General features: G+C 40.3%; 1 protein-coding gene across 2 annotated transcripts in view; it reads left to right on the forward strand.

The window, feature by feature from the left end:
• Window positions 1-26,988, forward strand: part of DOCK11 (dedicator of cytokinesis 11) — a 235,980-nt gene that overhangs the window by 63,245 nt on the left and 145,747 nt on the right. For both annotated transcript variants that reach the window (XM_058659209.1, XM_004587632.4), the window contains exons 7-16: window positions 869-1,003; window positions 3,489-3,666; window positions 4,057-4,136; window positions 5,425-5,508; window positions 11,758-11,898; window positions 13,049-13,261; window positions 18,341-18,463; window positions 20,326-20,408; window positions 23,895-24,017; window positions 24,198-24,274. In XM_058659209.1, the coding sequence (XP_058515192.1) occupies window positions 869-1,003; window positions 3,489-3,666; window positions 4,057-4,136; window positions 5,425-5,508; window positions 11,758-11,898; window positions 13,049-13,261; window positions 18,341-18,463; window positions 20,326-20,408; window positions 23,895-24,017; window positions 24,198-24,274 (1,237 nt within the window). The remainder of the gene's footprint in view (window positions 1-868; window positions 1,004-3,488; window positions 3,667-4,056; window positions 4,137-5,424; window positions 5,509-11,757; window positions 11,899-13,048; window positions 13,262-18,340; window positions 18,464-20,325; window positions 20,409-23,894; window positions 24,018-24,197; window positions 24,275-26,988) is intronic.

Consider the following 26,988-nt stretch of genomic DNA (forward strand, 5'->3'; position numbering starts at 1 on the left):
TCCCTAACTCCAAACAAATGGCACAGTCCCATTAGGCCTGTGAATTTAGATCTCAGCATTTAGGGCACTTGGCAACAATGGGAGACAACTAATGACTTTCTTTGCTTCCCTGTTAAGTGCAATGTAAGTTTGACTTCCAGCAGCTGAGAGACGAATACAGGCAGAGGCGAGTGCAGAAAAGATAAACAAAGACACACACACACACACACACATCTTGGATTTCTGATCACATCAACCTAATTTAAGTGATCATGACATGCAGTTAAATGGGAAAAGAATACTGTAGTGAGAGATTCAGATAGAAAAATGCTTTATACATTTTAAAGAGTGGATCTTATTGTTCTTCACCAGCTCTTTCATTATTTGATGGTAGATCACTTAACATCACACTGTTCTTCTTAAGTCAAAGGAAGATAATGGTAAGTCCTAAAAATTTCTGCAGGCTTTCGGAAGATTGTCCAGATACAATGCCATCCAAGCCATTTAAAGTTTTGTCGTTCGTGGCCAGTGTTGTGTCATGAGTGGACCACCTGTAACACCAACACCCCTTATGGGCACCAATTTGCATCCTGAATGCTCCATCTCCCGTCCAGCTCCCTGCTAATGTGCCTGGGAAAGCAGCAGAAAATGACCCAAGTGCTTGGGCCCCTGCCACCCATGTAAGAGACCCTGCCACCTTTGTGGGAAGAAACTCTTGGCTTCCATTTGGTCCACACCTGTTGATTTCTGTGATTTGAGAAGTGAACCAGTAGCTCTGAATTTCAAATAAGTAACCTTTCAACTAAGTTATTTGCTGTAAGAAGCTACATAAAAGCATTGTATGCATAATACATAGCAAACTTATCATTGCTGGGTTGTGTTTATATAGGTATTCAAGAGACGCTATTTTTACTTGACTCAACTTCCTGATGGTTCATATATTCTTAATTCCTATAAAGATGAGAAAAATTCAAAAGAATCTAAAGGTTGCATCTACTTGGATGCCTGCATTGATGTTGTTCAGGTAAGACTGTCTTGTCCTACTTTTATTCGGATGTATATACATACTGTATAGTATCTTTCCTTTCCCAGTATGCTAGTCTCGCTTGCACAGTTTATAGATATCTGTATCCTATACTTACCATGTCATGGAACATTTAAATATCAGAAAGTTAAGCTTGTAACTTGTACTAAGGCACTATAAGTGATAAAACAGAGACAAATGGGGGAGGGGGCAAAAGGGAGGGTGGGAGGGGAGAGGGAAGGATGAACTGCTTTGCCTATAAAACTATATCGTGGAAAATAATGATTTAAAAAAAGGCTTCACTATAAGCAGCTTACTTAAAATTTCAAATCAATTTCCATCACTTTGTGTATTCAAAAGAAAAAAATTGTTTCATCCAGGTAGTTTTTCTTTCTCTCCAAGGGGGTTGTTGAAACTTAAGACCTCCGGTGACTTTTTGTCTTGGTTAATGTCATCTGCATCCTCCAGAACCTCAGAAACCTCAGCCTTCTCTTCAGTGCCCTACTCTTGCCTAGTGCCCTAGTGCTAGCCCTTAAATATTGACCCGTTCCTTTATATCTGCCTCCAGAATGCCTCTTGAGTCACTTATTTTGGCTCTGTTTCCACTTCTGTGTTTCTGGTTCTCCCTTTTGTTCTCACTGGTCCTGAGTCCTGCCTTTTGCCTCCTGATTTATTAGTGCTGTCTGTTTTCCCAAGACATACATTAGATCTTCCACTTGCCATTTCAGATCCTTGTTTGTTGTTTGTTGTCTTACAGAATGAGGGCTGAGGCTCTAATCCTGGCATTTACTGGCTACTGTGATTGGCCTTCCTCTGCCTTCTAGCCTCACTCTCCTTGATTTTTTCTGGATACCTTAGACTATGCAGTTAATTTCCCATATAAGAGACTTACTTTCCCTTAGATTTTTGTCTCGCCTTACCCTATATTTTCCCTTTTGGTTCTTGTTGGAACCTGATCTTTTAAGACTCAGCTTAAATGCCACCCCTGCCATGAAAGATTTTTTTTCCCTCCTCAACCTTCTGGCTACCGAGTGGAACTCCACCTCACTGTGCTACGTGCCACTGACTTTTGCTCTATGCTACAAGTGAGTCACTCTCCTGATTTGTTATTCATTCTGCACATTCTTTTCTCAGATGACAGGGACTACGTCTCACTTCTGTAGCTCTTACAATAGTCAGCATGATCATGCACACAGCAGGGTCTTACTTGAATTACAGAGGAGGCATAAGCAGAGACAGAGGTGAGAAATCAATGTCAGAGAAATGATCAGAATAGGAAGTCAATTGTCCAAGCCATTACTGTTATACCAGAGTATATGGTTGACCAGAAGGACTCCTGGGCTAACAAAGAAGCAGGGAATGTTGGTTCAGATTACCTGAATTTTAACTTTCAAAATTGTATCATAAGAATGTCTGCATATCCCATCAAATAAAATGGGAAAACATCTTTAAAAGTGTGAAGATCTATGAGAGTGGAAGGTACTATGAGTAATACATAACATCTTTTTTGTCTTATTAGAAAAAGAGGACACACAGAATTTATGGATTTTCTCACTTAATCCTAGTCTGGATTGACCTTTCTTTGTAGTTCACCCAGAATATGTCTCTTACATGAATATTTTCAAACATATACATCTTTAGGATGCACTAGGGTAGTTTCATTTGATCCTTTCGTATACTTTGAGGTTGAGAAGGAGGAACTTTTATTCATTCCTTCTTGAATAATGACCATGCAATGAAAAACAAGTTCATGAGCCTTTCTTTAAATTGTTGCTATGGTATTTGGGAGGGTACACTGTGCCATTTCTTCTGTCACAGCAGATAAAGTAGTAGAGTAAAAGAATGTGTCAGGTTTGAGAGAAGCTTTTACTATCTTTGTATGCTAGTATTTAGCGTGGGGCAATTTCCATATATTTTATTTAGAGCCATAATTTAATGTGAATTAACTGTATAGTCTTCTTTTATGCTGTGTGATATATTCAGGGTTATATGTGTTCAAATTTATTGAGTGTCCATATTGCATTTTGTGTTACAATATAAAACAAGCAACAGATTTGTTTCAGTTCACATTTAAGCTTATTTTAAAGAGCTGACTTCAAACATCTATAAATATGCACGAAAGACTTTAAATATAGTGGAAAGAACGAAATGTTTGCTTCTGTTTATGATAGAAGCTTGATTTTCCTAAATGTGAAAGGATGTAAAAAAGCCTTAGCTGATACTTTTTACTAACAAATAGTCTTTTATGTCAACTTCATGTGCATACCACTGTGCTCAGTCCCCAAGGGACCAAAGATGTTATGTTGTATGTGGTCATTCATCGCCTTAAGAGTGTCTATTTCTGGTTGAAAGAAGGAACTATTTCATGTAAGAATTGACGCACATGAAGTGCTGAGCTGAGGTAAAAATAAACAAACTAATGAAATCTAGTACTGAAAGGGCAACTCAATTAACTGAATGCATGCTTTTTTCCCCTCCTTTCCAGTGCCCCAAAATGCGCCGTCATGCTTTTGAACTCAAGATGTTAGATAAGTATAGCCATTATCTGGCTGCTGAAACTGAGCAGGAAATGGAGGAATGGTTGATAACTTTGAAAAAGATTATTCAGATCAATACCGACAGTTTAGTACAAGAGAAAAAGGAGACAGTAGACACGGTACAAGGTCAGAATTTTTCAATGACTCATTATTGAAGATAAGCCTTTGATTTTAATCCATGGGAATGTCCTTTGTGCTGGGGTGAATATAGAACTCTTAATCATTAAGTTTGATCTGCCTTTTAATTCAAAGTGAGTATGCGAATTCATAGATTTTTAAAAGTGTTGATGTTGTATAGGCTCTGACACAGGAAATATAACCAAACTAAAACAGATAGGAAATTCATGGCAGATTTTCAAAAGTCCATTTAAGTTTTCCCTATGCTTTCATAATCAAAATTCTTTGCAATAAATCTAGTAGGAGAGAATGGGGTGGGAGAGATAGTAAGAACATTCCTCTTAGGTGATTAGTAATGGTCTGTATGGCTTAATACATCTGCTTTTAATGAATTTGCAGATGATGACACGAGCAGTCAAGGAAAAGCTGAGAATATCATGGCTAGTTTGGAGAGGAGTATGCATCCAGAGTTGATGAAGGTATGTCTTTTTTTATGGCAAATTGCCTTCAACTGGGATAAAGCAGGAGCAGCTATTAAATTAATGTTTTAATGATGGAATTGATTTGGCAATGTCATTTCCAAGTGAAAACCACACTAAATTGCAAAAACGGGTAGCAAATGTGAAAGGAAAGTTATTTCTCTTAAAGACAAACTTGTAAGTGCCAACTGATAGTTTGGGAAATTCTCTTTTTTTCTAGATTCCAGAAAGTGCTTTCAGATTTTTGTGACTTTATTTATTATTTTATTTTATTTTATTTGCCAATTATTCAGTGTAGCTGCTGTATGTCATTCATAACATTTTTTCAAGAGGCGAATGATGCAGACCATGCATACAATACTCAATCTAATGATTTGTACATACTTATTTCATATGAAAGTCATAGTCTCCCTATATATAAATACGTGGGAATGTGAGTAATTTCATCAAATAAAGGTGTTGATGAACAGGCATTATTGATGCTGCTTACTTTGTTCTTTGGGATTTGGGTTGGACTACTTTGGAGAGTGTGGTTAGGATTACTATGTGAAGCTTAGTAGGATGCAGGATGCACATTTTATTCTGTAGACTTTGCTACAATAGATTAGAAATGACCCAATGTATTCGTTTGGACCCTTGTCAAACCTCTTATATTTTTATTTTTTTTCCTCTTCGTGGACTGCTTGGTTATACAAGTTTAGAAATTAATTTGTTCCTCTTTTAAATTTATTCCCCTGTTAAGCTTCAAAGCTGTATTTTTCAAAATTTAGCAATGTACTGATCCTCTGACATGGGCGTTGTATGATTTTGTGGACTTTAGTTGTATTCTCCTTCCAATGTTGTCATCCTATACTGTGCTGCCCATTATGTGCTTCCTAAGGTGATGGAATCTGAATTGTATATGATATTCCTTGAATATATATATGTATACACACACACACACACACTAATGTGTGTTTTCTCTTTTGTTATTTCCTTGTTTACATCTAAGTCCATTGAATTTTTTTTTTTTGTACTGACTGTGGGATGAGTAACTTTGTTGGTGTTGTGGAGAGGAACATAGAGATGATGAGAAACTGACCTATAGTTTATTGCAGGTTGTAATGATGCTAATCTATCACTTCCGGCCAAGCAAGTGTCTTTTAGGCATCTTCAGTACATGGAAATAGAGAATGTTATATTTTTGAAGCTGTGTCAAATTGATACTTCACATAGTTGTGTATTTAAATGGTATTGAATACTCTTTTGGAGAAAATGAAATGACTTTACAAATGTGTTTTAATTTTAGTATGGAAGAGAAACTGAACAGCTAAACAAACTCAGTAGAGGAGATGGAAGACAGAATCTCTTTTCTTTTGACTCGGAAGTTCAGGTATTAATGGTCTATTTATTTTAAGAGTCCTAGAATTGTTTATTCAGATCAACAACAGTTGTGAAACATTGAAATCCTTGAGCTTCATGCAAGTAGAGAATACAGACTGCTTTATGTTAGTCTTGTTCACTTTGAACAGGTAGCTTACCACATGTCTCTTCACTCAAGAATAACATACATACACTATCTGCATATGCAGATATGTGATATGCAGATAATGTATTCTTTTTGCCTCATCTTGCTCCTCTCAATGAAAAAAGGATCCTTAAATACAGCTTCAGTGCTCATTGAACCCATGAAACACAGTCATGATCTACTGGAAATGAATATCTACAGTATAAAGAGTACAGAGTCATGGGAGACATATTTTCCACATTTGATGCAGGGCTAGAAAGTAGGAATAATTTTCATGTGTGGCTGAATCTGTTTTAAACAGAGAATGGCACGGGGGAGTGCAGGTGGAGATCCATGTTTGTAAAAATATTTTTGCCTTGTTCATGTTTTGTATAAAATATATAAATTAATTTTGAATTCCATGACATTTTCTAGTTAAGTTTATTTAAATTGAAAAAAAATTAGTATAGAATCATTACAAATACATTTCCCAAGGAATAAGAAAATGAGATATTTTTTGGTGGGGGAGATGAACTTTTAAAATACTCCCTCTTTATTTTTCATAAAAGATTTCTTTCCTTATTTGTTTTTTTGAAACGCAGAGTGACAGAGAGAGGAGAGCAGGTAGGAGGTAGGGAAAGAGAGATCTTCTAACCTCTAGTTCAAGAGATTGAGAGAGAAAGAGAGATCTTCCATCTTGCAGTTCACTCCCCCAGCCATGATGGCTCGGACTGCGCCAGGCTAAAGCCAGGAGCCCAGTTCTCTGTGTCTCCCACATGGATGACAGGGACTTGGTTCATTTCCTGCTGCTTCCCAGGTTCGTCAGCAGGGAACTAGATCAGAAATAGAGCAGCCAGGGTTTCTATTGGAATTATCAGTGTTATTAATCATTGCTTATCCCAGGCTGATACAATTTTTCTTTTTTTTTTTCACATGAGATTTCTTATTTAAAAGTCTTTGATTTTGTTTAAAATAGAAAATAATGCATTGAGTCCGATGCGATAGCCTGGTGGTGGTTTAAGTCCTCACCTTGAACATGCCAGGATCCCGTATGGGCTCTAGTTCTAATTCCGGGGGCCCCGCTTCCCATCCAGCTCCCTGCTTGTGGCCTTGGAAAGCAGTTGAGGACGGCCCAAAGCCTTGGGACCCTGCTCCCGTGTGGGAGACCTGGAAGAGTTTCCTGGCTCCTGGCTTCAGATCAGGTCAGCTCCGGCCCTTGTGGCCACTTGGGGAGTGAACCATCGGATGGAAGACCTTCCTGTCTGTCTCTTCTCGTCTCTGTATATCTAACTTTGCAATAAAAATAAGTCTTTTTAAAAAAAGATAATAATGCATTATCATAAGCATTCTAATCTTTTCAGTGAAAATATAAACTCTTTGGCTAAGACTTATTTGCTGTTATTTCTTTTCTTCATAACGTTTTTAATTAAAATGTATTATTTAGTTTGCATTGAAAATCAGGGCAGGCATTGTGGCTCAGTGGGTTGGACCTCTGCTTGTGACACCAGTATCCCATGTCAGAGTGCCAGTTCAAGTCCCAGCTGTTCCTCATCCAATTCAGCTCCCCAGTGACACGATGTAGGAGGGCAGTGCAGGATGACACACACACTTGGACCCCTGCCACCCATGGGGGATACCCAGATGGTGTTTCAGACTTGCACCTTCAGCCTGATGCCATCGAGGCTCTTGTGGTCATGTGGGGAGTGAACCAGCAGACAAAGGATCTTCCTCTGCCTGTCACTCTGGCTTTCAAATACATAAAATACCTTTTTTTGTTTTTTTTTTAAGAAAAAATTATAAAGCTTATAAATAATGCAAAGATTTTTCTCATCATAAATAAAAATATTCCCTTCAAGAAAAACGATCTGGAGAAAACTGACTTTCATGCTTTAGTGTAGAAGTCACACAATTATGAAAAACCAGCTTTGCAGGCCTCAGGAATGTTTGGTTGTAAGGTACTCATTCAGAAATTTCCTTGGCTGCAAGCATTTTTGAGCCTTTGATCCCATGCACACTGGACTCTAATTGGACATGCCAGGCTCTTTCACTGGATACAAAGGATGCAATTGACTGTGGTTGAGACTAAATCTAGTATTTTTGAAAATTTGTGATGTTGTGTTTTTGTGGTAATGGAGCTGAGCTGATCTTGTGTTTGAGTTCTTTATTAGTGATCTACAATGGGAGAAACATTTGTATTTCAAGATAAAATTGAACTTGATGTTTGTGGAAAGCAGTTTTGCCACAAAGAAATCCGTGTTGTACGTGTGGATCACCTCCTCTAGGTGAAGTGCCAGCCCATCATTTCAGCCCTCTCTTTCAGTTCCATTCGGCATTTAGGCACTGTGACTTCACAAAATAAGCACAGACTAGAGGAGATGGCTCAGACTTTGAAGGATTGGGGAAATCTGTGACTCTCCACATGCGTGCTCAGTCCCAGGCCTCGGAAAGGAGGAAGTTCAGGGGTTCGGGTTGATGGGTCCAGTTTGCTGAACATTCTGCTGCCTGAGTAAGACAAAAAGGAGAGCCGATGAATGGGTGGAAATTAGAACTGACCTCCGTGAGCAATGACTCATGTCTGCTGGCTTGGCAGACAGATAAGTGTTCATAGGAGAGCGGGTTTAGTCCCACACATTTGTGTTCCTTTCATAGCTAAATAAACTCTGGGTGGGGCTGGGTGGGAAGGGTGGGAAATCATGCTTTCAGGTACACGTCTCACACAGCAGGCTCTTTGAGGGAGGATTTTTGTCGGCTGTGCAGGCTAGCTCACAACAGCCATAATTATCTAAGTGTCGGATAGTTTACTTGTTTTGGCCTCAATTACTTAGATGATTGAGAAAAAGCCCTTGTGTTTCTTGGCTGGAGTTTTCCATTCTGCTCAGATTCACCCTCTTCTGGCCCACCTATGAAGGCATAGTAAATTATGCTGCAATCTATGCTTTGCTCTGCACATTTGTGTCTGGATCGTAAGTCTGTTCTGACATTCACAATGAATACATTAATTTATCGCCTGAGGCCTGGGACTGGGACATACCTCCCCTATCAAGAGGAATTTCTTGACTTGCAGTATTTTACCTTATTTATTTATTTAAATGATTTATTTATTTTTATTGGAAAGGAAGATTTTACTTTTTTTTAATATTGTTGGATGAGGCTGATGCTGTGGGGTAGTTAATTAAGCCTCTGCGTGAAGCACCAGCATCCCATATGATTGCTGCTTCAAGTCATAGCTGTTCGACTTCTGAGCCAGTTCCTGCTGGTGACCTGGAAAACAGTAGAAGACAGCCCAAGTCCTTGGGACCCTGTACCCATATGGGAGACTTGGAAGAAGTTCCTGGCTCCTGGCTTTGAACTGGCCCAGCTCTGGGCATTGCAGCTATTTGGGGAATGGACCAGTGAATAGAAGATTATTCCGTCTCGTAACTCTGTCTTTAAGTACTATTTATATGAAAGGCAGGTTTACAGAGGAGGAAGGAGAGACACACAGAGATGTTCTGTGTGCTGCTTCAGTCCCCGAATGGCTGCAACACTTGGGGCTGAGCCAAACTGAAGCCAGGAAGCAGGAACTTCTTTTGGGTTTCCCACATGAGTGCAAGATTCCAAAGACTTAAGCTGTCCTCTGCTGCTTTTCCAGGCCACAAGCAAGGAACTGGATGGGAAGTGGAGCAACTGGGACTTGAACCAGCACGCACGTGTGATGCTGCCATCACAGGCAGCCTGCTAGGCCATGGTGCTAGCCCCAATAAATAAATAAGTCTTAAAAAAACACCCAAAAACAAAATCCTTTTTTCTACTTTTGCAATGCTGCATTAAAAATTTGAGGAAATATTGCAAGATTTTATGGAACATGCATATTATGAAAGAAGAAATTGCCATGGGTTTCAAAAAATTCTTGCACTGAAACAAGCTAATCTTTTCAATGGATTTTTTTCCATAACCATTTCCAAGTACTTTCCTGTCTCTGTAGCAGCTAGTATATATCCTCAAGCTCTGCTCCGTTGAAGCCGGTGTTTATCAGCTTCAGAAGCAGACGCCTCTCCCTCTGTTCAGTGTAATGTAGGTGGTCCCCAGGGTTCCAGCCTGGGCTGCCTCTTCGCCTGTGTGCCACTGACCCCCCAAATCCACATCTCCAAGCCAGACCTCTTCCGTTTTTCCAGCCAGCCTGTTACCATCACCTTACACACAACACATCCCACTAGGCAGTTGTCATTTCTTCTCGCTCTGCCCCTATGTCTGCCATTTGTTTGTATTTTGCAGGTGAGTTCATGATGTCACTATCTGTAAAATCTTCCAAGCTAGAGGACATTTGGTCATTCTAGATGCTCCCATTTCCATTCCTGTCAATTTTGTCATCTTCCCAGCTCATAAAGGAAACCAAAAGTTCACTACCCTGAAACACATTTTGTGGGAAAGACAAATAATCTACAACTAAATGAATATTTGGAATGAAAATAATTTGAAAGGAAGAGGTGCAGATAGAGAGGGGCAATCACTCTCTCTCTCTCTCTCTCTCTCTCTCTCTCTCTCTCACACACACACACACACACACACACACACACACACACGAGATGGGGCAGGGAATGGCAACAGAAAGAGCTCTTCCATCCCCTGGTTTACTTCCCAAATGATCGCAAAGACCAGATTTTGGCCAGGCTGAAGCCAGGAGCCTGAAACTCTGTCCAAGTTTCCCATGTGGGTGGCAGGGCCCAAATTCTTAGACCAACTTTGTTTCTTTTCAAGCACCTTTTCAGGGATTTAAAATGGGGCAACCGGGACTCTAACGAATGAATACTCACATGAGCTGCTTGTATCCTGGGTGATGGTCTAACTTGCGGCACCACAGTGCAAACCCCCAAATGAATACTAAAAAGAGACACTGCATAGATAAATCTGAGAAAGGAAGCATAGCCTAGTAAGGAATGTGTGGCTTTCTCTGGGGATTCAGGAAATCTCTCTTGGTGAGACAGTGCAGTTGATCAGAATTAAATGAAACCAGGGAAGTAAACAATATGACTGTTGGGAAAAAGAGGATTCCTGACAGAACACCAAGTGCAAAGGCTCTGGGATGGAAGTATACCTGGTGTACTGAAGAAATAACCAAGGAAAGCAGAACACCTGATAAAAGAAGAGGGTTCAGGGGAGGCCTAAGTAGTAGAAGATCAGATCAGAGGGAAGAAAGGAGGCAGGGTTGGGGCCTATGCTTCGACTCAACTGGCTAATCCTCTGCCTCCAAGTGCCAGCATCCCATATGGGTGCTGCTTCATGATCCAGCTGTTCCACTTCCATCCTGCTCCCTACTTATGACCTGGGAAAGCAACAGAGGAAGGCCCATAGCCTTGGGATCCTGCAGCCACATGGAAGACCTGGAAGAGGCTCCCTGCTTGCTGCTTTGGGTCAGCTCAACTCAGCTCAGACCAGTGCGGCCATTTGGGGAGTGAGCCAGTGGATGAAAGATCTTTATCTTTGTCTCTCCTTCTCACTGCCAATTTGCCTTTCCAGTAAAAATAAATAAATCTCTCTTTTTTTTTAAAGATTTATTTATTTCTATTGGAAAGTCAGATATACACAGAGGAGGAGAGACAGAGAGGAAGATCTTCCGTCCGATGACCCACCCCCCAAGTGAGCCACAACGGGCCGGTGTGTGCCGATCCAGAAGCCGGGAACCTGGAACCTCTTCCGGGTCTCCCACGCGGGTGCAGGGTCCCAATGCATTGGGCCGTCCTCAACTGCCTTCCCAGGGCACAAGCAGGGAGCTGGATGGGAAGTGGAGCTGCCGGGATTAGAACTGGCGCCCATATGGGATCCCGGCACATTTAAGGTGAGGACCTTAGCCGCCAGGCCACGTCCCAAAAATAAATAAATCTTTTAAAAAGGAGACAAGTCCTGTAGGGCTTTGCAGGCATGGTAGAGACCTGAGTGCTTTCCATTGGCTTAGATCAGTTTCATCTTCTTCTAGAATTTTTCCATCACCATTTGACCTTGTAAGAGCTCCAACAACTCTTGTAGAACATAAAAACCAAAAAGGCTTCAAGTGAAAAAATTGAGAACTGTGGGATTCTGTCATTTTGACTGTATTATTCAATATTTAATATGAGTCCTATGTTTTTTTCCTAATGATTCATACCATCTGCTTTGTAGAGATTGGACTTTTCAGGAATTGAACCTGATATAAAGCCATTTGAAGAAAAATGCAACAAGCGTTTCCTGGTAAATTGCCATGATTTAACTTTCAATATCTTGGGTCAAATTGGAGACAATGCCAAAGGACCATCCACCAATGTACGTATGACTTTTCCTTCAGCTTCTCATGAAAACCTGTCTTGTGAAGACGTGGCCTTCTTTTTTATGGCTGATAATGAATTTATTGGGTGAAAATTCCTTGCTTGGACATTATGATAAATGTGACAAGGAAGAATTTCATATCTCATTGCTTTGCTAAAATGTGCATTTGTGTGTGTAAAAATCTGGATAGCATTTGTGCAAGTCTTACCTACTCAGAATAGCAGAAGTGGGCTTTTTGACATTGCATAGGGACCTGTCCCTACAGACCCAGGAAAAACTTCCAAATATATGAATTCTATAAGAGAATAGGGTTGCTTCTTTGACATTGGTCTGTGGCTATGAGTAAGCACCTCCCAAGCTGTGCTGCATTAGAGATGCTCTACAGCCTGCTCACTCCTGTTCTGTAGAATGAGAATTTAGAGCAGATTTTCACTTTAAAATGTCATGGATCGTATCAGTTTCTCAGAAGCATGTGAAATAATAAATATAAATTTTTCAAAGAGGCTATATTTGATCCTCCTCTTTTTTTGAGCTAGCTTTGTCCTTTACAAATATGGACAGTGATGGTTGGTTCTCTTACAAAGCAACTGAAACTCACCCAGTAGACTTTTCTGTGTGAAAAGGGTTAACCTTTATGCCATCTGGCATAAAATTTCTCTTTGTGACCGGCTTTCAAATGCCATCTGTAGAGAGAAATTGTGGCTTCCAAAATTGCTGATGGGGCAAAGCTTTTATCAAGTAATTTGGTAGTGACTGATTTTAGCTCTTATGAGATGTATAATCCAATGAGCTATAACTGAAGATTGATTTTTGCTCTATAATATTGAGATTGTGTTAACTCATTTTGGTACGTGTGCAGATAACTCAGTTTTGTTTGCCAAACAATTGGTCTTTAATGTGTTTTTTGATGTCCACTGATTGTTTTGAAGTGCAACTTGTGATGTGATTTATACCTGACAACAGTGAAAATTTGATTGAGTTGGTTACACTGGAGTGATCTTTTTCCTAGGCAGATAAGCCATAATGTGATTTGAATGTTGAACTCAAAAAGAAACTATAATCATAGAAATGAGGAAAACAAATTATCCTGAAATTTATGCTCACCCCCAAAAGTCTTAATTAAAAATGTAACTCTCTTCCTTCCCAGGTGGAGCCCTTTTTCATCAATCTTGCCTTATTTGATGTAAAGAACAATTGCAAGATTTCTGCTGACTTTCATGTAGACCTGAATCCCCCATCAGTCCGTGAAATGCTGTGGGGCTCTTCAACTCATTTGGCTGGTGATGGAAATGCAAAGGGCTCTTCACCGGAATCTTTCATTCATGGAATTGCTGAGTCTCAGTTACGCTACATAAAGCAGGTAAAGAATCTCTTTAGTCTCTCTAGCATGGCTGGAATAAGATACAGACTCATCTTGCATTATTTCATGGTAGGGCCCATGTTTTCATGGCATTCTAATTCCTATGAGATCTGTCTCTAGGTTTTCCTGATGACTAAAGTCAGAGTGGAAAAATGAAACCTGACCAACATGTTAGATTCCATCTTGCTGTGAGTCTCACATCATGGTCCCATTGAAATGATACTTGGCTAAGTATCACTGAGTTCCAAGCCAAGTATCATTGAGTTCTAAGCCAAGTATCATTTCAATGGGACCCTGATGTGAGACTCACAGCAAGATGGAATCTATAGACACACATACACAAATATTCATGTGAATACTTTTGAGTGAGGTGTCCAGAAAGTTTGTTCTGTGAGTAAATATTGACCTTATGTTAACTCTCCCATTCCTCATCCCCATGTCCATGATGAGTTGGTGGTTTTTGTGTAGTATGAAAGCTCTTTATACAGGAATTCTGGTGAAAAAGCAATGGAATGGGACTTTTTGTGTCAAATCGGTTCCACTGTGTTCTGTCCTATCTGAGGCAAAGAATCCCCATTAGGAAGAGCTTAATGGTTCCTTGGCATTCTGACCTGACTAGAAGCTATTATGCCATGTTTTTGCTCTTTATCATATTCATTTATTGTCATGTTAATCATTCTATACTAGTTTCTTTATAACAGTCATTATTTCCAGAAGCTGATATTAATTCTAATGATTTAGCTATTTAGGATATTTTTAAGCTTTTGATAACATAGCTAACGTTATATTGAACATTCTTCAGGATACATTCTGCTTCATTTGATGAATAATCTTCCTAGAATAATTGCAAACATTGAGATTTTCAGAGTGAAGTATTATACCTGGGACATTTGGTGCAGCAGTTAAGACATCATTTAGGGATGATGTTGTGACATAGCACATAAAGCCACTGCTGATGATGCCACCAGCATCCCATATGGGTGCTGGTTTGTATCCTGGCTGCTGCACTTCTGGCGCATCTCCTTGCCAGTGGCCTGGCATGAGCAAACAAGGATGGCTCAAGTGTTGGGCCCCTGCACCATGTGGGAGACCTGTAAGAAGCTCCTGATTTTTGGTTTTGGCCTGACCCATCCCTAACCCAGCCCTGATCAATATGGCCATCTGGGGAATGACTCAGTAGACAGATGATCTCTCTGTGTGTCTAACTCTTCAAATAAGTAAATCTTAAAAAAAATACCATTTGGGATATCTGCATACCATATTGTGTAAGCTCTAGTCTCAGCTCTGCTTCCATTTCTAATGTTCTGATAGGCACCCTGAAAGACAGCAGTGATGCTCTAGTACTTGAGTTACTGCATCCAAGTGCAGGACCTAGATTGAGTTCCAGTTTCTTGGCTTTGGTCTGGCACAGCCCTGATTGTCGCCACCACTTGAAGAGTGAACCAATGGGAAGACCAGTCTTTCTGCCTCAGTTTCTCTGTCTTTAAAAACATTTTTTAAAAAAGGAAGGTTATATTCATTGACATAGATTATGAAATGATAGGGGGGTCCTTTACATATGATTTCTCTCTTCAGCCTGTGGATCTATGGCCACTTTTCCCATAAGTAGTCCCTTTCTGCCTTCCCATCTCTTCATTAATTACTCAGACTAGAGTTGTCATTTATGTGAACATTCCGCTGTGATGGAAAAAAATTTTTTTTAAGATTTATTTGAAAGAGTTACAGAGAAAGAGGGGAGAAGATAACTTCCATTCAGAGGTTCACTCTCAAAATGATCACAACAGTCATCAGAGCTAAAGCAGTCTGAAATCAGGAGCCAGAGGTCTCCTCCTGGTCTCCCATATGCTTATAGGGGCCCAAGCACTTGGACCATCCTCCACTATTTTCATAGGTGCATAGGTATCTGGATCTTTCATTATTTCGTGGTAGGGCCATGAACTGGAACAGCCAGGATTTGAACCAGTGACCATTTGGCACTGGAGGTAGAGTCTTAGCTTACTATGCCAGCCCTAAAGGCAGAGGCTTCTAAAAGAGATTGAAGAACTACTGTATTATAAGTACTTGAAGATCTGTTATTGAATTAGATGCCTTAAATCCCTGTATAACATCAAGTAAGCTAATGATGTATACAGTATATTACTTCATTGTACTCAGCTATATGTTCAATACAGGAAGTTTTAGCTGTGGTTTCAGGTGGCATCCAACTTGTGATCTAGATCAGGAAAAAAAAATCAGCATTTAAAAATATCTCCTACATTATGCATATTTTCCATTGTAATCATGGTCGCCTTGTGAGAGGATGTGATCGTTGCTGTTTTGTGGATGAGAAAACTGCAGCTGAGGGGAAATGAAGTTTATCAGTCATTACATAGCTGGTAGTGGTAAAAGTAGGATTTGAATCTAGGTCTTTTGGCCAGAACTCAAACAATATGTTGCAGGTTATAATTAAGTGTATAACATTAGCATATAATCTTACCTCATGTTTTGCTTCATCCTGGAGATCTGTGCAAATTTTAGGGGTTGAGTTGGGGGCCCTAGGCCTGATCTCTATAAAGAGAAGGGCAGTAACCTAAGAGTCGCCCTGTAGTGGGCATGCTCATCAGCAGATTTCCCTAGCTAAGGATGGAGGGCTGTGCTGGAGACATGTGCTAGAATGCCATATGGGGTTTCTGGGCACTCCTTGGCTACTTTGTGCGTTCTAGGGGCCAGCAAGATGACCAGAAGCATGTGGGCTGAAAAGTAAAATGGCCTCAAAGAGTGCTACCCCTCTCTACCTTTGGACTCCCTAATTAGTCATCCTCTACAAAATGGAAGTAATGAGAGTCCCTGCCTCCAAGGGACTATGAGGCTAAACAAGGTGCATTGTCCTCAGAATGCAGCGAGCACTAGGACAGGCTAGGGTTGCTCAGTCAGAGTAGCTGCTGGGAGTGATATAGTGATTTCAGACAAAGAAGTGAAAACAGAATGCTTTCATCTATTGTCAAATATCTTAAAATTACAATCCTCATTGCTGGCATCAGTGTAAGGCAATGTCTGGATGGAGTACTGGGAATGGGGCCCAATAGCTACTCTGTGCATATTAGTTATAGCAGTAATCAAAATTAGCATTGTTTTTCCAATGTTTTTTTTTTCATTCATTTTATTTATTTGAGACACAAATAAGAGGGCTCTCATCCACTCCTGAAATACTTGCAATGGCCAGGGCTAGGTCAGGCTGAAACCAAGATCTGGGAACTCACCTAAAGCTTCTGTGTGGGAAGCAGGGACTCGAGTACTTGAGTCCATCACCTGCTACCTCCCATGGCATGCCTTAGCAGGAAGCTGGAGTGGAAGCTGAGCCAAGACTTGAACTCAAGCACTCTGATATGGAATGTGGGCATTTTAAACATGTCCTAACCACTGTACCAAATGCTCACCCCAAAATCACTATTCCACTTTAGTTTCATCCCGTGGGATATTGGCTGCATGGCCTGTGAGTCATAAGATTGTGAGTCATTAGAGCCTGGACTGCGTAGTCTGGAAGTCCAGGCTACAGTTGTTTTTATTTTTTTTCTAGCCTAATTGACTGCCTAAACTGCTCTGAGTCTGTTTCTTAATATGTAACTTGTGTGTATCGTAGTGGCTGCATCAGAGGACTTTTCCGAAGGCTGAATGAGATGAAGCATGAAAAACAGCCAGCCCGGTTAGGTGGCAATTAGTCAGTGTAAGATTGCACTTACAATGCGTTGCTCAGCATGCTTTCTGTAGGAACTGTTAGGCAGTCTGCCAGACCCAGCTCACAGCCTAAGTAACATGTTTGCAGCACGACCAGAAGCCAACGTCTGTGACCTTGAGATGCTTGGATGAGCCACCCTGGCTACAACCAATTATCCAGCATGCATTGTTTTTCTGAACCCATGCAAGAGCTTGATGAAGTTATTCTGTATATCATTACCCTGTTACCTAGATGAGCCTCCCAAGACTTGGAGAGGATGTGACTTGTCTGAACTCATAGATGACACAGCCAGAACTTGAACCTAAGCAGTCTGACTCCTGAGCAGTTTTTAACAACTTTGTTCCCTGCTTGCTGCTTGGAATTCAAAGCTGCAGCAGCTATTGCCTGAGCTCCTTAACAAGCTGTCTGACTTTCGGAGAATTCCTGAGCTCCCATATTTTCTGGTGTGCCCTGTCTACCTCAGAGGGTTGTATGTGGAATCAATGAGATAATAATGTGTCTGAACTGCAAACTGGCAAACACTTGAATAATAAAGTTGGTAATGTACCAGGTAGAAAAACAAAACTTGGTAGAGACCAGTGATGGATTTTTACACTCATTTTCATGTATGTGGTGCTCCTTTCAATGAGACACAACCCAGTAGCATGCTCTTTAGAGGATGTTGTATTTGGAAGCAGCTCAGGTAGACAAGGGATGGACGACATGGTTGTTTCACTGCATTCAGAAAAACTCCTGCAACTTTGGTTGTGTGTATGTTTGTAGCCCTAACAGGGAGACAGAATGAGATGTGAAGTCTACTTGCTACCTTCGCATAGACAACACCACAGCCCTTTAACGGGAGCAAAGGGCTGCTTTCTTCAGGGGGATTTCATTTTTATGTTATGCTGAACAATAGAGGCAAAGTGATTTGTTCCTTTTAGCTGCAATGAAAATTAATTGTGAGGGAACTATTGTAGAATTACATGTCACTGCATTTAAAAATGCCTACCTATCTAATTCCACTTGGGAAATGCACACTCTTTTAGCTCATACCCATTAAGTCAAACAATGCAATACTGTATTAATTAGGCCTAAGAACTGACTTTATAAACATAACTGCATGAAAAAGGTGACATCTGTACTTGAGGGACTAATAGAAGTGAAGTTGTTGATGAAATATAAAATCCACTTTGAAAGGATGACTGGGATCTTGGAAAACTGCGTAATAGGAAATACTACATAATTTTAGAATCTTGAACACAATCATAAAGTGAATATCAACTTTTTATACTACACACACTACTGAGAGTCACTAACCAAACAGCCAACCTTATGCATTTATGTTGAAATCTAATGAAAGTGCTTTATTTCCCCCCCCCCCCCAGGGAATTTTCTCAGTGACAAATCCACATCCTGAAATTTTTCTAGTTGCCAGAATTGAAAAGGTGCTACAGGGAAATATTACACACTGTGCAGAACCCTACATCAAAAATTCAGACCCAGTAAAGGTATTTGTAATGGCCATTTGTGAACATTTCAGTTTAACCTCAAGTTTGTCTTTTGCTGATATATTACGTAACATTGTCAGTGACCCCTTTATACATAGCAACCATATTCTTGGAGCATGCTATAGATAATGAAAATTGTACTGTACACCATGTGACTCTAGATTGTATACTGTGTGAGTATATAGATTGTGTAGATGTGGAAGTATACACTGAAGCATGAACCTGGCTTTCTTTGCCATTTTCCTTTGTGTTCTTTTAGCATGATAGTCTGATCTTTGCTTGCTTATCAGAGTAAGAGCTAAAAGCTTTTAGGCAGCTTCTGCTAATTGACACTGTCTGCTTAGCAGTAGCCCCTCCTTCCCTAGCTGCAGCCTATATTCAGCCATCGAATGTCCACATAGAATGTCCATGCTGGAGAAAAAAGGAGATCTAGTCCAAAGATCCCAAGTGCCAGTCCCAATGCCAGAACATCCAGATTTGCTCCTTTGATAAAATGAGACAAGAAAGGCAGACAGCGAGTGTTTCAGGCAGCTAGCTCTGTTTAATTTGAAGAATGAGTTTTGTTCTGCTTGCTCTTCCAGCATTTTAGATGTTACATGCATGTTTCTTTCGTGAGATATTGGCCTATGTGAGGATTTTAAAAGGTTCAGGGAAAACCAAGTTAAAAGAGAAACTGATATTGGGGAAATCTATTTTTTAAATCCACAAGATCTTCAAAAAGTTCATGGAAAGTATGAATCATGACAAAATTGTGATTGAATTTAAAGTTTTTGCCAACATAAACTTAGCCAATATAAACTTATTTTTTAATTCCATTTCTCACGAAAGTTTTAAAGTACATTGCTGTTAAAACTTAAGGAATTTACTTATTTTGTTTCATGGAATATCCATAAGTGACAGCATGAGGTTAGTAATTGTATATCATTTGATATGTTTCTCAATTGTAAAGACTTAACATTAAGAATTCATTGATGTAATCCCATCTTTCCATTCTATAAATGAAAAAAATGAGGTCCAGAGAGGGAAAGGCCTCATGGTACAATTCTTTAACCACTACACTATTGCTATCACTCCAGGTCCTCATGGTACAATTCTTAAGTGGGACCGTGGCTGCTGTATTGCTTATGAAGTGTCTATCTCTTGCATGTAGCATTGTGTTGTGTATCGCAATAGCATTTATTAGGTAAAGGATGCTGAAGAGACATCTGGCTGATTTGTGAAAGAAGTGTTTCAGTGATAGAGATAAAAGCCCGTAGCATGCTGTATCCCTGGGGAGAAGCATCCAGCCAGCATTTCCTGGCCTGCCTGGACTCCAGAGGCAGTTAATCTCTGTCATCTTGCAGAGACTATGCAAGCAGCGTCTCCTGCCCACACTAGACTAATTGCATTGACTCCTGGCCACCCGCTCCTTGTCTTCTGAGTGGAAAGGTCGACTATATGCAGAACAAGTTTCTCCCAAGAATGATGAGCATTTGTTTGCATTGAGAAAAGAAATACGTGTTAAAAGTGCTTAAGGTCTTCTTCATAGAGCTCTTTGCTACTATGCACATCTGACATCTGTTTTGTCTGTCTTCTGATACAATGGTAAAGGCTTTGCTAATGATAGAATGCAAAATTGTTAAAGATTAGGGAAATTGAGTAGCATATTGTGTTTTGATTTGAGGCTGTTCCTGTACTTTTTCTAGATTCTTAGTCTTTGATATTGGAAAATTGGGGAAACTATTTTTTTCTAATTTATTGAAAGAGAACCTATGCCATGAATTTCATATCTGCAGTTTTAAAAGCCTCATGATGTTATTTTTCAGGGTGGGTCTATGGCTATTAGAACAAATATGAGTTTATCTTTTTCTTTCTCATCTTAGACAGCCCAGAAGGTACACAGGACAGCTAAACAAGTGTGTAGCCGCCTTGGACAATACAGAATGCCCTTTGCTTGGGCTGCAAGGTTTGTGCAATTATAATCCTGGCCCTTCTGTTCACACTCAATCTGATGATGAGGGCCACTGTCCTTATCAGCATTTTATCTGTCTGTTACTGGTAATCCAGTTAGAAAACTTCCCAAAGTTCATGTAATATAGAACTAGAAAGAATTCATTTTGGCACAAATAATGTTTAAATCCATGTGAATTTTTTTGTACTATCATTTTCATGAACTTTCAAGAGTCTTGTTATGTTGTGACACTTGAGGCATAAAAATTCTTTATTAGAATTTACTATGCATCGGGCTTGGTACATTGGCTCAGTGACTAAATCCTTACCTTGCAAGCAGTGGGATCCCATATGGGTGCTGATTCTAATCCCGGCAAACCCACTTCCCATCCAGCTCCTTGCTTATGGGTTGAGGAAAACAGTGGAGGGTGGTCCAAAGCCTTGGGACCCTGAACCCATGTAGGAGACCTAGAAGAAGCTCCTGGCTCCTGGCTTTGGATCAGTTCAGCTCCAGCCATTGCAGCCATTTGGGGAGTTAACCAGAGGGTGGAAGATCTTTTTCTCTGTCTCTCCTTCTCTCTATAAATGTGGTCTGCCTTCCCAATTAAATAAATCTTAAAAAAAAAAAAAAGAATTTACTATGCATCAAAGACCCTGTCATTTTTTTCCTGTCTTGCTTTAGGGAAATTTTCTTAGGCTTGGGTTACTGATCTTAACTTAACTGTGTTAAAAGCACTGCTTCTTTGCCCAAGTGATGGAATTTTTTCCAGAAGACCATAGATTGCTGTGAGTTATAGTAGTATGCCCTCTATTTTAGAGTTGTCTTGGCTTATACTTTAAAAAGTTATTAGGAAAGAATTCTGTAGTACATACTAAAATTGTTTGACAAAGAATATAGCCATGAAGTGCTAGTGTGTAACTAATTAATAGATTTTCTTGCTTCCTGGTGATAGACTGAGCAGATCCTTTGGGGGTAGTGTATTTGGAAGCACGTGTTATTTATAGTTCATATGTTAGGTTAACTTTCATTATTTTATCCAACTCTTGCAAGTGATGACCTAAAACATGTTTCTTGCTTGTCTCCCCTCCCCACTGAAGTACAGGTTTACTGGCTTGTTTGTGATACAGCCGGTACAGCTCACTGGAACTTCTGGGGAAAGGGCACCATGTTCTGAATAATTCAATCAGTTATGTTCAGTGGGTGCTGGGGACTAGCATAAGGGTAGGAGATTCTAAGTTAATTAACTCATCTCTGTCACTATTTATAATCATTTCATTTTTGTGAAAGGTCTCAAAATGTATTTTATGTTGGTAGCTGAAAAGGTATCATTATCTCATTGTGCACACTGAGAAAAAAAGAAATGATAGGCAAGAGATATGTGAGTGGCCAAGAATAGGGAGATTGGTGTATGTAAGTGATCCAGAAGATGAAATGTGGCTTATTAACATAAGCATGTCAGCAGTGCTGCAGCCTGGAAAGTCAGTTGTGGCTGCTGCTGTTACAATTTATTCTTAGTTATTGAAGATTAACTCTGTTCCAAGCAAAGCACTCCATGCTCAGTGTATATTTTCTTAAGAGGTCACTACTGTTATTCCCATCTTGGGATGAAGAAATTGAGGCACAGAAGTTAAAAAAAAAAAAAAAGATCCTTACCTAAGTTCCCACAGCATGTGGCTGAGCTGGGCTCAGAACCCAGGCAACTGACTTCAGAGTCCCCTCTAGACCACCGTGGCAGACTTCCCCTCGAGCCTCAGCAGTAGCTGTTTGATCTGATTTTGCTGGTTGCAAGATTAGTTTTCTTTTTTTTTTTTTTTTAAAGATTTATTTATTTTTTTATTGGAAAGGCAGATATACAGAGAGGAGGAGAGACAGAGAGGAAGATCCTGCATCAGACGATTCACTCCCCAAGTGAGCCACAACGGCCGGTGCACGCCGATCCTGAAGCTGGGAACCTGGAACCTCTTCTGGGTCTCCCATGTTGGTGCAGGGTCCCAATGCATTGGGCCGTCCTCAACTGCCTTCCCAGGCCACAAGCAGGGAGCTGGATGGGAAGTGGAGCTGCCGGGATCAGAACCGGCGCCCATATGGGATCCCGGGGCGTTCAAGGCGAGGACCTCAGCCACTAGGCCACGCTGCCGGGTCCAAGATTAGTTTTCAAATCTTTAATGTTAGAACTTTTGTTCTCCAGTTCCAGTGAGCGATTATGCTAATTTTTTCATTGTTGGATTATCTTGCTTGTTGGCACTATCAAAAACTTACTCCAAAGGCTTGGCTGGAGTACTTAATAAATACATGATAAAGCGTTGTTTACTGGAAATAAAGGAAGTATGCTTACAAGTGAGAACAATAGGGCTAGTGGTTATAACTGTGTCTTCAGAGGTTCTGCCAGGGGAAATTAGGAACTGCTTCCCCTTCAGGTGTGTTGGGTGCATGAGCCTGACTTCCCATTTTATCAGTAAAATAGGTGTTCAAAAAATGGGAGAAGAGCAGGGGTGGGGAGTAATTCAAATTCATGTGAGAGAGTCTACATATATAAATTATCCATACAAAGTTATGTTAAAGATCCGATTTAATTTTTTAAAGATCGTTAAGAGTTTCTCTGGATCTTTAATCCTATTTTTAAAAACATTAATTTTAGTTTTGGGGAGACAGAAAAACCTCCCATCTGCCAGTTCTTTCCTGGAATGCCCAGGAATTGGGAATTCAGTGCTAGCTTGCACATAGGTGGCAAGGACCCAACCACCTGAGCCATTGCCTGCTGCCTCCCAAGGTGCATAAAATGAGCTGGAAGCTAGAATTGGGAGCAGAGCCAGTATTCAAACCCAGACAGTCTAACATAGGATGTGGGCACCCCAAGGGGAATCTTAACTACTGGGCCATATGCTCCCTTCAAATAAATGTTATCAACATAACTGAGATGTGCTTTAGCTTTGATAAAGTAACACACCTTTTGAATGTCCAGCTTGATGAATGTGCACAGATGTGTAAAGTCATAATTACTACCAAGATTCTAGAACATATGATCTCAGAAAGTTTCTTCAGGTCCTTGTCCAGTCAGTCATTCCACCCCAATCTAATTATCACTATAAGTGGATTTTCTCTGTTTCAAACCTTCATAGAAATGGAGCCAGGCAATATCGATTCTTGTGCTTGGTTTCTTGTGCTCAATATGTTTTTGAGATTCATCCGTATCATTTTGAACATCAGTAGCTCATTTTGGGATAGTATCTATTGTATGAATATAATCCGATTTGTGTATCCATTCACTTCCTGATAAATATCTGAATTATTATCAGTTTGGGGCTATAGTGAAGAAATCTGCTGTAAACATTCATGTGCCACATGGAAATATGCCTATGGTGTGACATTATGAAATCCTGAGTACATGTTTGCTAAATTTTCCAAAGCTGTTTCGCCATTTTACATTCCCATCAGTGCTAATATCTTCTGAGTTTGTCTGAACTCTAGACATAAAAAAGCCTTTTTCTACTGCTGTTCTAGACCCATTTTCAAAGATATTCAAGGCTCTCTGGATCTTGATGGAAGATTTTCCCCTTTGTATAAACAAGATAGTAGCAAGCTTTCAAATGAAGACATTCTCAAATTGCTCTCAGAATACAAAAAGTAAGTGTGTTACCTTATTGTTATAAATGAACATATTAGAATATGAATTATCCATTTCTTAATAATTAGGTAGTGTATGGACAGAACTGAACACTTAAGATTTAATGTTTGGATCTAGCGTTACTGGTGTATTTAGTACTCATAATTTTACTTTCTAAAATTTCCTTGTTTTATATCTAGGCCAGAAAAAACCAAATTGCAGATTATTCCTGGACAGCTAAACATCACAGTAGAATGTGTTCCTGTGGATTTATCAAGTAAGAACCAAACATATTGCACATAAACCTTAAGGATTATTTTCACCTCTCGGATTCTTATCTTTTCAGCATTTTTCTTATTGTGTCTGTGGTATGTTAGTTTCCTGTGACTGCTGGAACAAAGTATTACAAAGTTGAATGCTTAGGAGGCTAGAAATCTGGAGTCAGGGTCTTATAAAGACACATATATTGGTTTATGGCCCACTCCAATCCATTATTATATCCTCTTAGTTAATTACATCTGCAAAAACCCTATTTTCAAATAAAGACGCATTCTGAGGTTTCAGGTAGACATGATTTTTGGAGGTAACGGTCTTTGACCCTGTGTATATGGTGAATACAGGTTGGGAAGTAAATTATGTTGGTTTTGCCATAATACTGTTTCATAAGATGATGTTGGAGTGTACCTCAGTCTGTTTCTGCTGCGTTTTATCTTAGGTGCATTTCTCCTGTCATTAGTTAGGAGATCAAACAATGAGGACATCTTCTTTTGTTGTCTTAGGATCAGATCCTAAGAGTCTAGGAGAAAAATGAAGAGAAGACACAAAAGGTCATTTGCTAGCAGTGAAATGAAGCAGCTAGGGACAGAGATGTTGTGGTAGTTAAGATACCCGCGTACCATACTGAAGTGCCAAGATTCAATCCACAGCTCCTGCACTTGAGTCCATTTTTCTGCCAGTACAAATTTCAGGAGACCATGGTGAACGCTCAAGTAGTTGAGTTCCTGATACCCACACAGGAGACCTGTACTAGGCTGCTAGATCCTGGCTTCAGCTCCCTAGGGAATAAACAAGCAAATGGGAGCTTGTGGTCTTTGCCTCTCAAAAAATTCACAAATGTAAAACATTTAAAAAATGAAATGGCTAAGTACATAATGTCAGAACAGTCAAGATCAGGAATAATTCTAACACAAATTGAAGCATGATGCTTTTGATGTATCATATTTTATAATTTAAAATTTTTTTTTGATTTGAAAGGCAGTGACAGGGAGAGAAAGAGATCTTCCATCCACTTGTTCATTCTCCAAATATCTGCAATGGACAGGACTGGGCCAGGCCAAAGCCAGGAACCTGGAATTCCATCCAGGTCTCCCACATGTTTGGCAGGACTCCAAGTACATGGTCCAACTTACATCGCCTTCCCTGGTGCAGGGAGCTAGATCAGAAGCAAAGCAGCTGGTACTGAAACCAGTGGTTGGATATGGGATGCTGGTGTTGTGCATGGTGGTTTAAAGCACTACACTATGATACTGGCCCTTACAGAAAATGTTTAAAGTGAATTTATTAATTTTTATTTTATAATTTAAATGTTGTTTGCTTATTTGAGAGGCATGCAGACATATGCAAACACATATAGACAAATGTCTCCCATCCTGGTTTACTCTCCAAATGCTCACAGTAGCTGGACCTAGGATAAGCCAAGACCAGGTGGTAAAAATTCAATCCAGGTATCCTACGTGAATGCCAGGAACCCAACTGCTTGAGCTGTCAGTTCTGCCTCTCAAGGTGTTTACTTTAAAAGGAAGCTGGAGTCAGAGGCCAGAGCTGGGAATGAAACCCAAGTACTCTGATGAGACACAGGTCTTCGCTGCCAGGGTAAATGCCCACTCCTACAAAAAACATTTAAAATGAAGCCACCTTGGCCTGGAGTGATGGCCTAGTGGCTAAATCCTCTTATTGCATGCTCTGGGATCCCATAGGGTGCTGGTTCATGTCCCAGCTGCTCCACTTCCCATCCAGCAACCTGATTGTAACCTGAGAGAACAGTGGAGGATGGCCCAAAGCCTTGGGACTCTGCACCCATGTGGGAGACATGAAAGAAACTCCTGTCTCCTGTTTTTGGATTAGCTCAGCTCTGGCCATTGCAGCCACTTGGGGAGTCAACTGGTGGATGGAAGATATCTCTCTCTCTCTCTCTCTCTCTCTCCTTCTCTCTGTAAATCTGACTTTCTGATAAACATAAATAAATCATAAAAAATGAAGCCACCTAAGGCTGGTACTGTTTTGGCCAGGTACCATGACCTGTCACAGATAGAGGCACCCTTTGGCAATTGGTATCCTTGGTAAGGCATTCCAGTTCTGAGATTCTATCTAGTCACTGATTAAACAAATATTTATTGAGTAAAAACATTTGTTAACTACCTGCTAGGTACATTTATTTTTTTAAAAGGATGAAATGATGTATTTACTTGAAAGGCAGTTTCAGGGAGAGTGAGAGCACTAGAGAGAGAGAGAGAGAGAGAGAGAGAGAATTCTCTATCTACTGATTCACTGGCCAGATGGTCTCAGTGGCTGAAGCTGGGCTGATCTAAAGTCGGGAGCAAGGAGCTTCTTGGTCTTTTATGTGGGTGCAGGGGCCCATGCACTCGGGTACCATCCTCCATTTCTTTCCCAAGTGCATTTAGTAGGGGGCTGGATCAGAAGTGGAACAACCAGGACTTGAACCTACAGCCATATGGGGTGCCAGCACTACAGGCATTAGCTTTACCTGCTACACCACAGTGCTAGCCCCTGGGTGCTTTTTAAAATATTCTGTTTTACATGGAAGTCAGAGTTATAGGGGTAGTGGGGAAATGACGACAGAGCTCTTCCATCTGCTTGTTCACTTTCCAAATAGCTGCAATAGCCAGAACTAGAATGGCCTGAGACTGGGAACCAGGAACTTCTAGGTTTCGCACATGGGTCCCAAGGCCTTGGGCCATCCTCCAATGCCTT

Source organism: Ochotona princeps, chromosome X, assembly GCF_030435755.1.
Source record: "Ochotona princeps isolate mOchPri1 chromosome X, mOchPri1.hap1, whole genome shotgun sequence".
Classification (NCBI taxonomy): domain Eukaryota; kingdom Metazoa; phylum Chordata; class Mammalia; order Lagomorpha; family Ochotonidae; genus Ochotona; species Ochotona princeps.